This window comes from Centrocercus urophasianus, unplaced genomic scaffold (assembly GCF_019232065.1).
Source record: "Centrocercus urophasianus isolate 14NV4802_14NV808 unplaced genomic scaffold, USGS_Curo_1.0 seq_10, whole genome shotgun sequence".
In the NCBI taxonomy this organism is placed as follows: domain Eukaryota; kingdom Metazoa; phylum Chordata; class Aves; order Galliformes; family Phasianidae; genus Centrocercus; species Centrocercus urophasianus.
In genome coordinates, this window is record NW_024884142.1 from 13,743,980 (window position 1) to 13,760,071 (window position 16,092).

The 16,092-nt window shown below is 37.8% G+C and overlaps 1 protein-coding gene across 1 annotated transcript in view; it reads left to right on the forward strand.

Moving 5' to 3' along the window:
• The window catches only part of DLGAP2 (DLG associated protein 2), a 410,760-nt gene that overhangs the window by 301,268 nt on the left and 93,400 nt on the right, over positions 1 to 16,092 (forward strand). The window contains exon 4 of the mRNA XM_042817501.1: positions 4,978 to 5,043. Coding sequence (XP_042673435.1) covers positions 4,978 to 5,043 — 66 coding nt within the window. The remainder of the gene's footprint in view (positions 1 to 4,977; positions 5,044 to 16,092) is intronic.

Genomic DNA, 16,092 nt, shown 5'->3' on the forward strand with positions numbered 1-16,092 from the left:
CTTTGGTTAGGATCGAAGGGCACCTATAAGAAACGCTTTAATTGGATAGCAGACAGGCGGATTTTGAGTTACAGCAGATATCTTTTCTAGGTATCCAAGTATTTCTTGTCTAACAGAGGTGGTTTGGTTTTCTGTGATTGTGGAGCGTTATGGTACAAGTCCTCTATTCGTATTCGGGATTCATTTTATGCTTGGTTATTATGTGATCAAATGAAGTTGCACCTGCTGTTTAATCCAGATGTTTTAGTGCCTCTGTTTTCTGTCATGCACTTGTCACAGTTAATATGCCAGGTGCTGCTTTAAAGCAGAGATAAAAGAACAGTTACAATAGGGAGCTTACCAGCTGAAAGAAAAGCACACAGAAAAAAAGATCAGTGGGAGGTCCAGGGAAGACCAATAACAAATTAAAATCCAATAAATGGAGAAGTTCAACATCGGTTGTAGTTGTAGTTCTGCCTTACTCTCATATAGAGATGGAAATTGCAGTTAATTGACTATAAGTTTTGCTGATATGATCCTTTCAAAGTAAGTGAGCAGCTAACTCATCGAGACTTGTGCCTCTTCTGGGAATGGAAGGGTTATGGAAGAAGAATATTTTGGAGATGAAAACAGCATGCTGGTGTATTGAGGGCAGAATGAATGCGTAAGAAATGAGAGCCAGCATAGAGACATGTCTTGGTGCAAGACTTGGGAGGTGAAGAAAAGTAATTTAAACTAATACATCAGGCTTAGAGAGCAGACTGAAAGGTTAAAACTGAGATGATAAAATTTGATGGATAAGGCTGAAGGAAAGAAATGATAGTAGATGGCTTCTATGCAATGCCTGTCAAAATACTTAGAACATAGGAAAATGAAAGGGAATGGGATAGAAGAACAATACTTTTGTTAGCTCACACAGAAATTTCACTTTCTTGACCCAAAACTCCAAGTAATATCCTACTGACTTACAGTCATGTACCAAGCACAGCTCAGGCGCAATGAAAAATTGACCCCAAGAGATCAACTGCATCTCCTTTACCCACATCTAACATGAATGTAATTCTATGGTCTTCAGCAGTTTTATTTTGGACTTGCATTGTACTTCAACCTATTCTCTAGATGCACACACAAAAAACCAACCACACAAACAAACAAAAAAAACAAACAGAAGAACCTGAGTCTACCTCTGTGCTTGATAACTCATCAGAAACACACTGCCCTTCGATGGCACTCAGTCATCCCCACCACACTCCCTTGCTCCTTCAGTCTATGACAACAGGCACTTCCCCAGGCCATGTCTCTTCAGCAGGGTGAGGAAAAGCTGGAGCCAAGGCACATTCCTAACAGAGAGACAGCCTGTTCTGAGGACAAAAGCTGATCTCAGGCACTGACCCATTTCATTTCTCACTGTAGTTGTAGCAGCCTCAGGGTTGAATAAGCAGTCTGGATCTGTCAGGCTTCCAGCTCTGCCCTGTCGCCTGGTATTTTGAAGCTTAAGTCGAGAGCTGCAGCTGTGAAAGCTTCCTATCACAGTCTCAAGTGTTGTCTGCAGTGTTGCACTGGAATGCAAGACAAATCCATCAGGGTTTTCGGAAAGAAAAGGAGATATTAGATGTAAATGACAGTTTGTGCTCTCTTCTTTATGCAGATCACAGCATCATTTGACTATACATTCAGCTTTCACAGAAGCAAATGTCTCTGCATTTTTAAAGCCTATCATTTTTTGTCACTCTTGTGAGCTCTATTCAGAGTGAAAACATTTCCTACTATTTTTTCAGTTTCAGTTTCAGAGACAGTTTTTTGATGCAGATGGTGTACGTGTAGAAGGGATTTTAGCTAGTAATTGTGTTCCTGGTCTGGGCTGTGTGCTCTTTACATCGTCTGAAACTGTAAATTGTAAATTATTCTAATTTTGTAATCTCATCATTCTTTGCAATATATTGCCAGTCAAAATCCTCCATAATATGGCTAACATTTTCTTATATGTCCAGTGGTGTAAAACTTTCCATCAGCAGAGCCACCATGAGCAATAGGCAAGCTGAAATAGTACTGATCTATGACATAGAAATAAAATGAATGCATACATTTTATGACACGTGAATTTTAGCAGAATTTAGAATTTTGTGATAACCTGCCTGAATTCACTGCCACGAGATGTGAAGGTTTCTGTGGTGCTCATGAGTAAAAGTTACTCTTTTCATTTCCATGGTCTATAATAAAAATTGTATTTCCTAGGAAAAACAGTAAGCTGAACAAAGACCATGTATGTCTGTTTTTGAAGGGATAATATGACTTTGAAGTACAGTTCAGCTCACACAAAGATTGTCTTTGTAATAGTGAAAGAGCCACTGAGGCTTTAATTTATGCTTCATAAGAGCAGAATACAGAAATTAAATCTCTTCAAGGGCTGAAGATACTGGCAGTAGCCTTTTGAGAAGATAGTCTAAACATCAAATTAGTCATAAAGTATAAAGAAATAAGAAGTCTTTAGTTTAGAACTTACTTCCAGTTTAGGAAGTAAACTAATCACTGAGAGCTACTCAAATCCATCATGCAGATTCATAAATCTTAGTATTTCACAAGGGAATTCTAAGTTCCTTTGAGACATTCAAGACTGACCTTCTTCAAAAAAGAATACAACTTTTTTGCTGGATGGAAATTCTAACATTTTTATGTTCTCTACAGGTTTTATTAGAGAACAAGCTCACTGACATTAACAAATGTGCTCATAGAGGATAGCTATGAAAAGAGACAAATTAGGATTATAATTCTACTGGATAATTGAGGTGGAAAGAGAATAACTTAAATGTCCAAATTTACATAGAAATGTTATTGCTAAGACATAATCTGAGTTATAGAAATAGTTCCATGGCCTTTCTCTTTCATTTTGTAAAGGAAATTTCCTCTCTCTCTCTTTTTTTTTTTTTTTTTCCTCAAACACATAAAACCCATAAATGCCTATTCTAGTTTATCCTATCCCTAAAATTTTAGTCTAGACTTCTTAGAATCATAGAATGACCTAAGTAGGAGGGGAACTTAAAATCATCTAGTTCCAGCCTCCTGCCATGGGCAGGAGTGCCACCCACCAGCTCAAGTTGCCCAGGGCCCTATCCAACCTTGTCTTGAGCACCTCCAGGGATGGGGCACCCATAATTTCTCTGCACAACCTGTTCCACTGCCTCACCACCCTCTGTCTAAATAATTTCTCCCTGACATCTAACCTTGACCTATCCCTAGATGCCCATTTAAAATGTTGGTCTGCTTACTGTAGGCTTGAAACGTATTTCTGAGGATAATGCTGACATCTTACATGGGAGAAATAATATTTTGCATTTTATTTTCTTCAGAACATTCTATAAATGTTTCTGAATGCATGTGTGTGATGTATGTTGGGAATGAATCCAAAACTATTCTTTTTCAAGAAATACAAAACTACTGTTTCAACGTGAAGCTTCTTTATTGTGAAGCTATAAGTGAAATCTAGTTATTTACATGAATTTAAAGAATCCTTCAGAATATTTTTAGTTTTAACTTTCATTTGCTTTGTTACCCCTGTGCAGCCAAATTAGAGGATATGCATATGAGTTATACAGTATAGCCAGATCATGTGATCAAAGTCTCCATGGAAACTGCCTAATTTGTGGTTTTATTTAATTAGCATTGTCCATTACCTCTCCAAATGAAGTTTAATTTGAATTCATATGCCAGTCATTTTAAAATTAGGTATGACTTTTTATCCATCACTTAGCAAGATCTTTAGTAAGCTGCATTTAGCCAAGTGAGTTTATTTAACAAATGAGTCTTTATAAACAAGATGTTTGACATTTCAGCTTTTCTAAACATTGTCAGGATTGTTTTCATTGCAATATCTATATATCCCATTGGTGTCTATTGTATATTCTTAACCTCAGGAACTGTCTAAACTAGGAACAATATTTTGAGTATCTGTATGAATGTATTCAATCATTTTCCTTGCTGTGACATAATCGGTAAGAAATCTCAGTACAAATAAAAGTGCACAACCAAGAAATATGCAAAATGCATTTAGAAATAAAACGAACAAAATGCTGTGTGTTATAAAGTGAACCACAAAAACTAATGTGTCTGATATGGGAACTGAGGTATGTTTTAGAAAAGTTGGAGTTGCTTCCAACTTGCTAGGTTGTTTGCCAGAAAGTTAGGAATCATCATCCTCAGTCGTGCACAACCAAAACAAGATCTGCAATACCTGATTTTGCCTTTCTCTGAAGAATTGCTGTTGAACACATAGCAATGGACTATGAAGTGCTCCATTCTTTCACTCTTTTGAAGTGTCTGCACTTGTAACACAGGCAGTTACAGTACAGTGGAAGGCTGCTTGTACTCAAATGGCTTTCATCTAGCTGAGATTCCAGAAAACATGAATAGTAGGGCAGAAGCATTAAAATCAAAGCTCCAAATTTCAGAAGTGAACTGGTGGTGAATTAAAGATAGAAAAAGCGGCCTGAGAATCGTGAGTGCCATTACTGTCATCAGAGCTGGGAGGTACTAGTGCTACAGCTGGAGGACTGGCAGTCATCCTTCCTGAAAGAAATATATGTTTAAAAGACCAAACAAAAAAACAAAAAGCAAAAAACCAAACCAACACCAAAAACCACCAACAAAAGCAACCAAAAAAAAAAAAAAAAAAAAGCAAAACACAGAAAGGCAAAAGAATTCAGTGACTATGCAAAGTTGAAAAGAGCAATGTAAGAGATGTTTAAAAGGTACTTATAAATATTATGACCCTGGTGATGTGAAAAAAGTCTGGCAATCATTTTTTTTTTTTTTCTTGAAGTTTAAAAACCACTAGAACTAATGGCAATTAAAAAAAAAAAAATACTGCAGGTAACAGCACATGAACAGAGATACTGCATGGTGAGAGGTATCACTGGGATGTGAAAACCAGCAGAGAGTGTATGTCTGGGTATGCAGAAATATCAGCACTGTTAAATAGCTACTTTGTTTCTGTCTTTTCAGAAGACGAGGGTGGCGATCTGCTCAAGTCGAGCTTCAGTTTTCCAGGGACGCCAGAGGAGGAGATAGGTACAGCTGTCATCTCTCAGATAACTTGCTCTGCTTGTGCACCCCGAGGCTGGGTGCAGCCATGGGGGGCGGCAGGAGGCTGCTCTGCGGCACAGCCACCCCCTGCCACAAAGCCCACAGCGAGCACGGCACCACACGTGTTCATGAGAGTGGCCTCAAACCTCTCAGCCCAGCCCTTCCAGGGATTTCTCACCTGCTACATCAGGTTAGAGAATCTAAAGCAGAAAAACGTCAGATCTGGGTAGCATCTGGCAGCCGACAATTCAAAAGAAAGCGTTCAAGGAAATTATCAGCTTCCCTTCTTCTGTCGTTTTCTTTTTATCTCTACCCTCCAGACAACATAATAATTACAGAGAGAGTTTTTAACGTCACCTCTTGAATTTAAAAAATAATAGCAGCAAAAAGAAATTTGAAAACCTATAGAGCTCATGAATGAAATCATGATGCATCCCAAAGCTATTGGTAAAACATCCCACTGCCTTCAGTGTGTCCATAAATACTTCATATGTTGTGAAAAACTGAGGTTTTGTTCCCAGAATTTCATTCAGATTGTTGCTGTTTTATGTGAAATCCACCAAAATTTTGCTTTATGTGCAATTATTTTATATGGTTATTTTTGGAATGGAAATATGGAAAGTGTTTTTTGTGTGTTTGGCAGTTAAAGCTCCCTTTATTCAAAATGAGCCCACATTTCAGAACACAGTGGTTTTTCTCTTGTTATGCATATGTTTGTATTAATACATTACAACAGTTTATTTTATGTATTTTGATATTTTTGTATTTGAAAGCAGTGGTATAAGCCTTAATGCTGCATGTTAATAGGAAGATAAGTCATAGCTGCTATGTTAAGGGGAAAAAAATTGTTTGAACAAAGAGCAGGAAGTCAGGCAGGGAAAACCATTATGTTTAAATAAACCTTAGAACAGGATTTTCTGAAAAACTATGTTGCCATGACTCAGTTACACTCAAGTCAGGGTTTTCTGTTAACTTTCAGTGTAAAGATATTCCTATTGGTCTTGTTTATCCACTTAATATTGAAAACTAAGAGAGAAATTCTTTTTGAATTATGCTCCAAAGATTGGACTGAAATATATGTTAAGGAAGACACTGGAGATCCTTTAGTTTAGTTTCTCAGTTTCTGCTCAAATTATAATTGTGTAAGAGGGAAGATGCAATTAAATGTGAGGCTCCATAGGAGCCTATAAATAGGTGAATCCTATTGATAAATCATGGAAAGAAGGACATCTCTTGGTGTTAATGGATATTTATTTATTTTTGCCCTGCTGCCCCATTTCACAGCACACAGGAAGGAGTTCAGATACCTTGGATCAGAGTTCACTGCATGTAATAGCTAGAAAGTAAGTTCAGATGTAGGTGTCTAAACTAGACATCTGGATTTTCTTTAGAGTCAATGAGGAGTGATAGACTTTTCTAGGATGTAGGAAATTTGACGTATTTTAGAAATTTAACTTAGGATGTGATGAATTATGCCCCAGAAGTATGTCAAAACTGTTCTCCTTCCCATTTGGTTGAGAAAGAACTGAATAATTTTTAAAGTCAGAGCAAATGAAATATAAGTCAATAATATTAAATGTTAGGTGTCTACATGATTAAGGAGCTTCATGTGAAATAGATTATCAATGATTAACACAAAGAGGTATGCTAAACTGATCAATCATCTAGCATCTTGTAGCAGAAATGCTAAATCATGGCCTGATCCACTGATTGAGCACCTGATGGGAAGGCAGGGCCAACACAGGGGAGCTCAGGTGCATGCAATGTGCCTGAGTGAGGGGTGGAGCTGGGATCTAACCCTTCCCAGACCTCATTTGAGGGGTGATGTAGATGCAAGGGGCTCTCTTGTTAGAGCTCTCTGTCTACCTGAGGCTTTTCAAGAGTAAGCAGTTATTTTCCTTCATTCCTCTGTCTGCAACTACTGCATTTGGGCTTGTTCTCATCTGTTGCAGCCAAAGACTTTGCCAACCCACTGTTACTGCAGTACTTTACATATCATTATAGCATTACATGTCCTGGTTATCAAGAAGGTGGGTGTGAATCAATACAAACAAGGAAAAGGAAAGAAAAAAAGCAACAATGAAGTCTTAACTGTTCTACAAAAAGAAGCTAAACTGCTGTAGAAAGCTTCAGCTTTTTCTGGCTGGAGGACAGAAAAATAATACTAAAATCAAGTAGAGATCTATCCTTGCTCCTCAGTTTTGAGCCCCTTTTGGAGCCCTCTGTAAGTACCAAAATTTCCTAGATAATGAATAGAAATTGGTGTATGCCTATAGCATTTCTAGAAGGAAATCCTTCTCTCCTCACTCAATTGTGAAACTTTAGATGTCCAAAAAAAAAATAGATGGTAGGAATTGTGAGGACTTTCACAAATGCTTTGGAATGTTAGCAAAGTTCTGTATAATAAACTAGCCGTGGTGTTGATGAACACTTTTGCAGACAGCTGGGACGCAGTTGTCTGTCTGTCTCTTTCTTGGTGCTGTTGCCTCAACATTTGAATTCAAGCCCATTATGTGAACATAAATTAGAACCCAAGATATGAGCTAGTAGAGAAATCTGAGTGTGGGTGGTTACTCTAGTCTCTGAGCTATGGATCTGGTCCCTTTCTCTTTATCCCAGTGGCTGTCAAATTTCTTTGTATCAACATCCTCTATCTGAAGGGACTGCTTGAGGCAGCCATTCCTCAAAAAAAAGCATAAAAAGGGCTTTCCTTGAGAAGTGCAGTAATTGTCCCAGGTCAAGGCAGGTGACAATATTAGTTATGGTAGCCCTAGCTGTAAGTTCATTATTTTAGGTTCTCATACCTGCTCACTGTCCCAAGGTGCTTCAAGTTACTATCTCACTGGTATTGAAAGATCTCTGGCTTTAGGCCCTTATTTGTAAAATGGATTTAACGTTTCCTACTGAGGTTTCTGGGCTTTGGTGGGAATTAATTCGTGTTTGCATAGTATTTCACCAGAGAAAAAGTGCTGAATAATCACTAAATAATATTAATACAATGATCCTCTGCCTTAATTGGGAAAAGGTATCAAGGGATGGGGCTGATCTCAACTGTTACATTATTGATTCTGTAAAAGAGCTCATTAGTTAATGCAGGCAGAAGTGTGATGGATTCTTTTAAAAGAGCTTGCCCAAGCATTCATAGTCTTTTCTCAAGAAACGTTTCGGAGCTTTCCCATTACCATTTCTTTAACAGAGATCAGGGTAAGCATTTGCGTGGCTACAAGTTTACAAACGCACCAAAAATTCTGAGAGAAGCAATCTGATAAAGGTAGTGGTTCATAATAAAAAGAACAGAAGATTTGACATGCATGGTCTCAAGCTGCTTACTCTGAGTCAGTGAGCATACAAACTGGATTTCTTCCAGTTCCAAGTTTTATTCCATCCAGTAGTTACACGATCTGAACAACAGTATGTAAAGAACTACTCTTCTGTACAAACTCAAAACATTCACAATCGTTCCTTTCAGGCATGTGCAGAGTAAAGCAACAATTCACTTTGGGTGTGTCAAAAACATATAGCACAAATTTATCAAGAAGCACATGGAAAATGAGACATGTTTAAATGGCATTCAGATAAAAGGGGAAAAAAAGCACTTGAATGTAGAAGATAGGATGAATTTTTCTTCAAATACAGATTTTAATAGATGCATGCAGTGAGGAGGGAGAAGAGATTATTGAAAAAATGTTTTGACTCCTTTTATGGGCAAGAAAGGCATTTATTTTACCATAGTTAAACACCTAGCAGCTCCCATTGTTTTACACAGAAAATTTGCATTCAATTTTTTTTTTGTTTCATTAAATTTCTGTTTTGTCTGCAAGAAGAGATAGGATATCAAGTTGGTGTTAAGAAAATGGTTAAAACTTGTATCAATGGTTTGCAATTGCTAATAATGCTCTTAATCTACCCCAAATGCAAAGTAAAATGCAAGGGAGTTTAAAGGCAGGTTAGAAGACTATTTTTGTTTCACAGTAGTTGCAGTCATACTTTTGATTAATTTGTGTGGTTCAAGTGCAAGACAGTAACTCATAGTTATTCAATTACTTTTGATTGCATGATCATGTCTTTATGACTTTATATGTTGAAAGGAAAAAAAAAGATATAACCATTTATGAAGCAAACAAGCAAAAAAGAAAAGCCTGACTTTCCAGTATGTCTGTCTTTCCACCTAATTATCCAGCCTTCCTCAGTGCAGTCAGTATCTGTTGTGTTTAAGTCTTTGTTGTACTTCTAAATAATTCCATTTCAGATCCTTACTTTTCCTGCGCCTAGAAGTTGTAGTGCAGTGCAGAAATTCGTAGATGTGATAAAATTTGTCAGAAAACAAATTTTGAACTTTAAATACCTTATAGTTATGTTTGAAAGCTGATTTCTGTGAATCACTTTTACTCGTAGAACAGAATCATATCCTATTTCCCGAGCATCATATAAAATCTTAATATTCTGCATTTTAACTGTAAGTTGTTGCAACAAAAGCTCGCAAACAACCTACAGACCATAAGCTGTCTGTAAAAACTAAACACCTCATAATGTTGTGTAACTGCAAAAATCCCATTAGGCCCAAGGTCGATTCACAAACACAAAAAGATCTTTGTAAGGATGTAAGATTAATCAAATGGGTTATTTGCTATGAATTATTCATCCATTTCTACTACTGAATACAAAGGGGGGTGCACATTTGTTTTTTTGTCAAAAAGGACAATATTTTTTGTCTAAATGAGTCATGTATTCAGACAGGACTGGCCAGATGAGGAGGCTGTAAAGTTCAGTAGCTGAGGAAATATATTTTTCCATACAGAAACTCATGCCATTGTTAGACTACATCTGAAATACTAATTCCAGTATCTGCTCTGGAACGAGTGAAAGACCTTTCCAAGGAAAAGAGAGAGGACATGGAAAGAAGGTGAAACAGCTATAGTTATGTTTCACATTTTGGCTGTGGGATGTTAGAAAAAAGTTCCTCCTTTGCTCTTCTGCATGCTCTGGTGACTTCTGTAACATCTGGATGCATAGCTGATCCTTAGCATGTACTTACATATCGGCAGTGGAATGGCTCCAATGGAGATGAGAGACTGACTCATTTCAATGCCTTGCCATGCTTGCCTTCTCCACTACGGATCTTCATTGTATTGTCTCCTTTTAAAAGGATCAAACATACAGCCTTTGATATATATTCCCCAATGGGCAGCTTCAATTATGTGAAAGTCACCATGCTCTGCCTCCATGCTCATTACAGGCTGCTCAGACTCTGGAGGACAATTCAGATTGGCAAAGCTGCAGTGGTGTAGGTACTTCCAGCATGGATGTTCATGGCCATGGCAGTCTCACTGCGCCAGCCACCAATTCAGTCTGTCTTCATTCATAATGGGCTGTGACTGTTAGCAGGATCATCACCCCCAGGTGTTGCTAATGCAGTACAGACTTTCAATAGTGAGTTCAGTTTTCACTTCTTACCACAGCTTTCTTCTGCAATTCCATTTCATCTTTGCATATTTCTACAAAGTCGTTTTTCTCTTTGTAAGAGCATAATAAGATGCCCTGTGTCAGATTTGTCAGGGATGTGTGGTTCTTACCCCACTACCTGGTCCCAGGAGTAGGGTTCACCTTTTGACACAACATCTGGGTGCTAATGGTTGCAGGAAAAGACCGTGAATGTTTTCATTGCTTTTCACAGACCCCAGGTAGAGCTCAGCCAGATAGAAAAGGAGGCAGCACCCTTATTTGAAAAATTCCCAGTCTGTAGGTTATGGAAAGAGGGAGATTGTCTGCCTGTTACTATGGAAACATGTTTAAAAGGGAACATATCACCAGGCTGCTGTTTCTTCCTGCACCCCATAGGAAAATCAGGATGAGACCTCCTCCATCTCAGTGGGTGAAGCGGAGCAGAAAAGTTCACAATACAATGGCAAAACAGCAAGAGGCATTACTGAGGAGGTGCAGCAAAGAAGATAACGATGAACTCCTAAAAGTAAAAGAAATAATTGTTTTGGGTCAGGCCAAGGATGGTTTTTAGTGAATCAAAAGGCTGCAAAGAAGTGATGCTGAAACAAGTGACAAAATCAAATCATTTTCTTCAGTTCTGATAATTTAAAGATTTTACTGAATGCTTTAAAAGAAAAATTAAAAGGTATTTTGAATTAGAAAGGCATTTTAAATTGAACAGTCGTATGTTCTCTGGCAATAATCGATGCCTCTGAGAATTAATGCTTAAGTTACTTCTTTCTCAAAAGCAAACTCAACAAAGTAAGTCTTTAATACATACCTATTTTTATGGAGTTACACATAATTCTGCATGGATATAGAAACATGAGTATTTGCAATTTGCTTAGTATTACAGAGACTAGTAAACGATCTCTATCGTGAATAGTCAGAAACAAAGTGCAAACTAAGAGGAATTTTGGAAACAATAAGAAAAAAAATCAAGGAAGAAGCTCATAAATACCAACATTCTTTCTGATCTTTTTAATCTGATAATCAGTGAAAAATGTCTTACTAGAAAAGAAACGTCAGAGATTTTATAGTTCAGTTCAGCTGAATAGATAGCTCAGCTGGTTTGGATCCTTGGGATTAAATCCTGGTTCCACCAACATCCATGGCAGGATTCCAGCAGAGCCAGTTTCACCCCTCCGTTCCATTCTCTTCCCAAATGGGGACCCTTCTGGGCTTCTTTTACAATTATTCCATCCATTCCAGCATGAGTTGAGACTTCTGTGATACATGGTCTCAATTAGAGGGGATCCTGTTCAAGTGACAAGATTCATAGGTAAATTAAACAAGAACTTTTCCTAGCAAATGTTTAGGATTAATTCCAGCCCTTGTGGAGTTAATGGTAGATCTATCATTGCTGTCAATGGGACAAGGATTTCTCAGTTTTGTGTGTAGATTCTTCTATAAATCTTTGAGCTCTACTACCCAATTACTTTAGTTCTCTTTAATTGCTGAGGTAGAGGGAAACAATTGTTAGAGTATGATGAAGAAAATAGCTGCACTTTTGGTGATAGCAAGGGAATCTGATTGTCTCCTGTATTTGACCTGATAGCTACAAGCAGCAACGCTCTCTCCTTTGGGAGAAGACTCTATAAAGCCAGGTAGAAGAAGGATCAAAAGAAGTTTAGTAGTGTTAGGCTGGCTTTTCTGGTCTGTATTTGGAATCATTATTACCAATTTTCTTAGAGTCGATTTTAAAATAATACTCATATAATGAAACCAGATTGACTACATACTGCTGCATTTTTCCAGACTACAGGATAATGCACACATATTGGTTGGTTTAGGTCAATTAAGTTCTGATATTTTATATTTTAGTCAACAGTTTCACTAATCAGAGTCTGTGAGAAAATGTCAGTAATCATTTTGTGAACTTAATTCTGCCACAGTGCTGTTGTGTGGATAGCAGTGATGTACTTTGAACCTGAAAAGCCCTGTGCAGAGCTGTTTGTTACGTACATATTAGTGCTATGACATCATACACTTCAAAGCAATGGAAATTAATTTTGCATCACCCCAAGGGCTCCTTGCTTCCCCCCACTTTAACACTTGGAGCTTCTTGCAATTCCTGCAGTGTCTCTCTGGGATTTCTGTCCTGTCCCTTGTCGTGTCCTGGGAGAAATACTGTGCCTCATTTACACCATACAAGTCAAGGTGCTCTTCCTTCCTGTAAGGTATGGGGATGGTGTCATTCTATGCTTTCTTGCTTTCCACATTTCTCCTTTTTCACAGATGTTTTCTGTGCAGAAGTCTGTTTTAACCCTGCTTCAGCATGTCTCTGGTCACAGCCTTCTCCAGTGATCGGTACTTTTTCTCCATATCTAACACTAGACCAGGCTGCCCAGGGCCCCATCCAACCTGGCCTGGAGTATTCTATATCTCAATTCTTTCACCTCCATCCTCAATTCTTCCACCTCCATCATATCAAAGACCCCTTTTTCACTCATGGCAGCATTACTGAACACACCTTCCCTATACACCCTTATTTATCTCAGAAATAAATCTTGTGATGTTAAATTGCCAATCTACAAATCTCTGTTTGAAAGATGGATGGAGCTGAAGTACGAGAATTGTTCTTCTGAAAGATATAATTGGGTACCATCAAATATTTGTTCCACCTGCAGTTATCTGCGTCAGCGCTCAAAACTCCAAATGCACTTAATAAATGGCATCACTCCATATGCTCCTTACTTCTCCCTTTGGGTTTTCTGACTTTGCTCCAAATTAGTATGTTCTGGTCACTGATGCTGTTTTAGGAATAGAATTTGCATGTCCATTTTTATCTAACACAGGAGTTATAAAAAACATCTTACCCTTGGACATTATTCATCATGTGGTTCCACTGAATTAGTTTGGGCTGTCAAATCATTTTCCATTTTTTAGCATTAGACATGTGCTTCAGATCACCTACCTTTAGATATTTATGATGTAGTTTTCTGCATTGGAACCTGTCATCTGCAGCTTTCCTTGTAGTCAGCAGAGATAAATATGTATTTGAAGGATGGCACTCATCCGACATTTTTGAGATGTATACTTCAGACTGAGATGAATCATGCTGGTTTATCACATTCCAAAATAAATAGCCCATGCTATTCCTGAAATCGTATCTGTTTTTTGGTTGGAAAAGTCTGACTTACATTGTCTGAAACTATAATGGCGGCAGTTTTACTTTGGACTGATAATCTCCTTGATTTCTTTTAGGTGTACTGGTATAAGCACTGCCATGTGTGCCTATCATAAAGAGCACTCAAGATACTGAGTAGACAGGCATTTCTTTTTCAGGCTTGTGTCAGGTGCTTAAGTGTCGGAAAGAGACAGGAATTCAAATAGAGCCCATGACTGTGTTTGTTTGATAGCCCAAGGCTATCTTGGGCTATCAAACAAACCTTGGACTTTCCGGTGCTTGGCTTTATGCCCTCAGAACTGCCTGCTTCTCTCCTTGAGCGCACAGAGAGACTGGCTGCATAGACGACCTTGTTGTGATAGCCCTGATAGAGCTGATTATCTATTTTTGAGGAAATGCTACCCCTCAAACTTCAATATTTCAAGTAAGAAGCCTGAGGTGTTAGATGGAAATTTGTAGATAGGTAGTGCTGCAGTGCAAATGCATCAAGTCAGTGTAACAGAAAATACAAGCCTTCTTCAAAAGCTGGAAGTTAAAGTCAGGTAATCACCCAATCTCTCCATTTTAATGTAAGTTTTGTATAAAGTATTGTGTTACACAGGTTAGAAATCTCTTGAGATCAGAATAGCAGGGTAAGGTGCTTCAGATTTTCTTCCTTGCACTTGGCAGGTTAGTCAGTCTTCTCAATTTCTGAAGATGTTTCTTTTCAAGGTTAGAATAAAGCCAAGAGAAATGTCACAAGGTAATGAGGATACAGAACTGGTTACTGCAGTCCCTGGACAGACAAACCTCCAGCAAAAACATTTCATGTATGCATTTGTAATATCTAAGATATACTTAACTGATTAATTTACTTGCATTCATTGCATTCAATATTTATATTAGCTATAGGCTAGGCTGCGAAGGTATTTTTTCTTAATACACTGAAGTACTAATTAATCTGCATGGTGCAGCTGTATGGTTTTATATACCACATCTTTTCCAGAACCAGATTAGGTATTCCTTTTCACGTTGTGTTTTATTTGTTACACCATCCAAATGACCTGCTTCTACTCCAGTGAAAATGGCAAAAATGTTTCAGATGGGTAAGCAGCTTACGAAGAGGCTTAGAAGCTTAAAGCAATTTAAACTAATTTCGAAATAAAAAGGAGCATTTTGCAGAGAAATAAATCAAAAAAAGCAAAAAAAAGGCACCAATTAGTATTTCCAGGTATTAATATTCTGTTCCTGAAGCTTTCTTTCAGTGCATAACAGATTAAAAGATTTATACGAAAAATAATTTGTGCAAAAATGCACTTGTTTTGAATGTCAGAGATTTCCAATACTTTTCCATTGATTCCCTTTAGCAAAGAACAGTGTTCCAGGAACTCAGAGATGCGCAACCTGGATTTTTTATTGTTTAAAAGTTTTTGACCCTTTTATCATAGCACATTCATATTCAGTCTAATTCATTTCAAGCAATATTTTTGGTCATTGCACCTCGCTTTTTCCCCTTGATGCTGACTGACACAAGGAAGAAGCTTGAATGCTTTAAAAACTGTGACCAGGCCCTGAAGACAGGGAAACTAACATCTGCTTGGAATATGAGAGCAACTGTTTTAGCATCAGAAAGTACAGAAGAATAACCAGGAAAAAAAAGAAAAAGAAAAAAGCAGAAAAGTACAGAGCATACCAGAGAGAGAACTGCAGTAGATAGGAAAGGATGCAGGAGTCCTTGTGTCTGTCAAGGTTAAATGTTGACTTATATCAGTGCAGTAGGTTCTGGAAATAAGAACTTTTAAAGAGACTTTCAGGATTGTTGAATTACCAGATTCTCCCTGATTTACCGGTCTGATTTACCAGTCTAGGTCCCACATAGTCTTTATGTGCTGGCCAAATATCCACTGAAGACAGTAAAAGATTCCATTTAGCTTTGAAAGAAGCTAAAAAAGGAAGGCATTGCTGTACCCACCTGTATTGTCTTTCTGATTCCATTCATCTGTCCACATGGGGTTATATTTGCTTGTTCTTCTGGTTCTCATCATTAATTTGCTTCTGACATTGGCACTTTCTCTAAGAGACTAGATATTAGTACTCTCAATTACTTTGATATTTTTAGAGTATTACTGGATTAGCTATTTTTTTAATACAAAATTTTCTGATCTTAACTTTCTCTTTAAACATTTCAGGAGGGGAAAAAAAAAACAAAACAACATGGGTATCATGGTGTTTCGAGTTTTTCAAGTGTTTCAGCTGAGCTGTGGGCATTGACCATAGGCACATTTCTAGCCCCCTCCAAATGCTTCAAAAGCATGTTAACTTAATTGAATTTCAAGCTAGCACATTTTTCTTTGTATTTCTGGCAGGCTAAGAGCTAGCACATGGTCAATTACACTCTGGTCTGCTATCATATAGTAATTCGATCAGCCATAGCTCAACTGTTT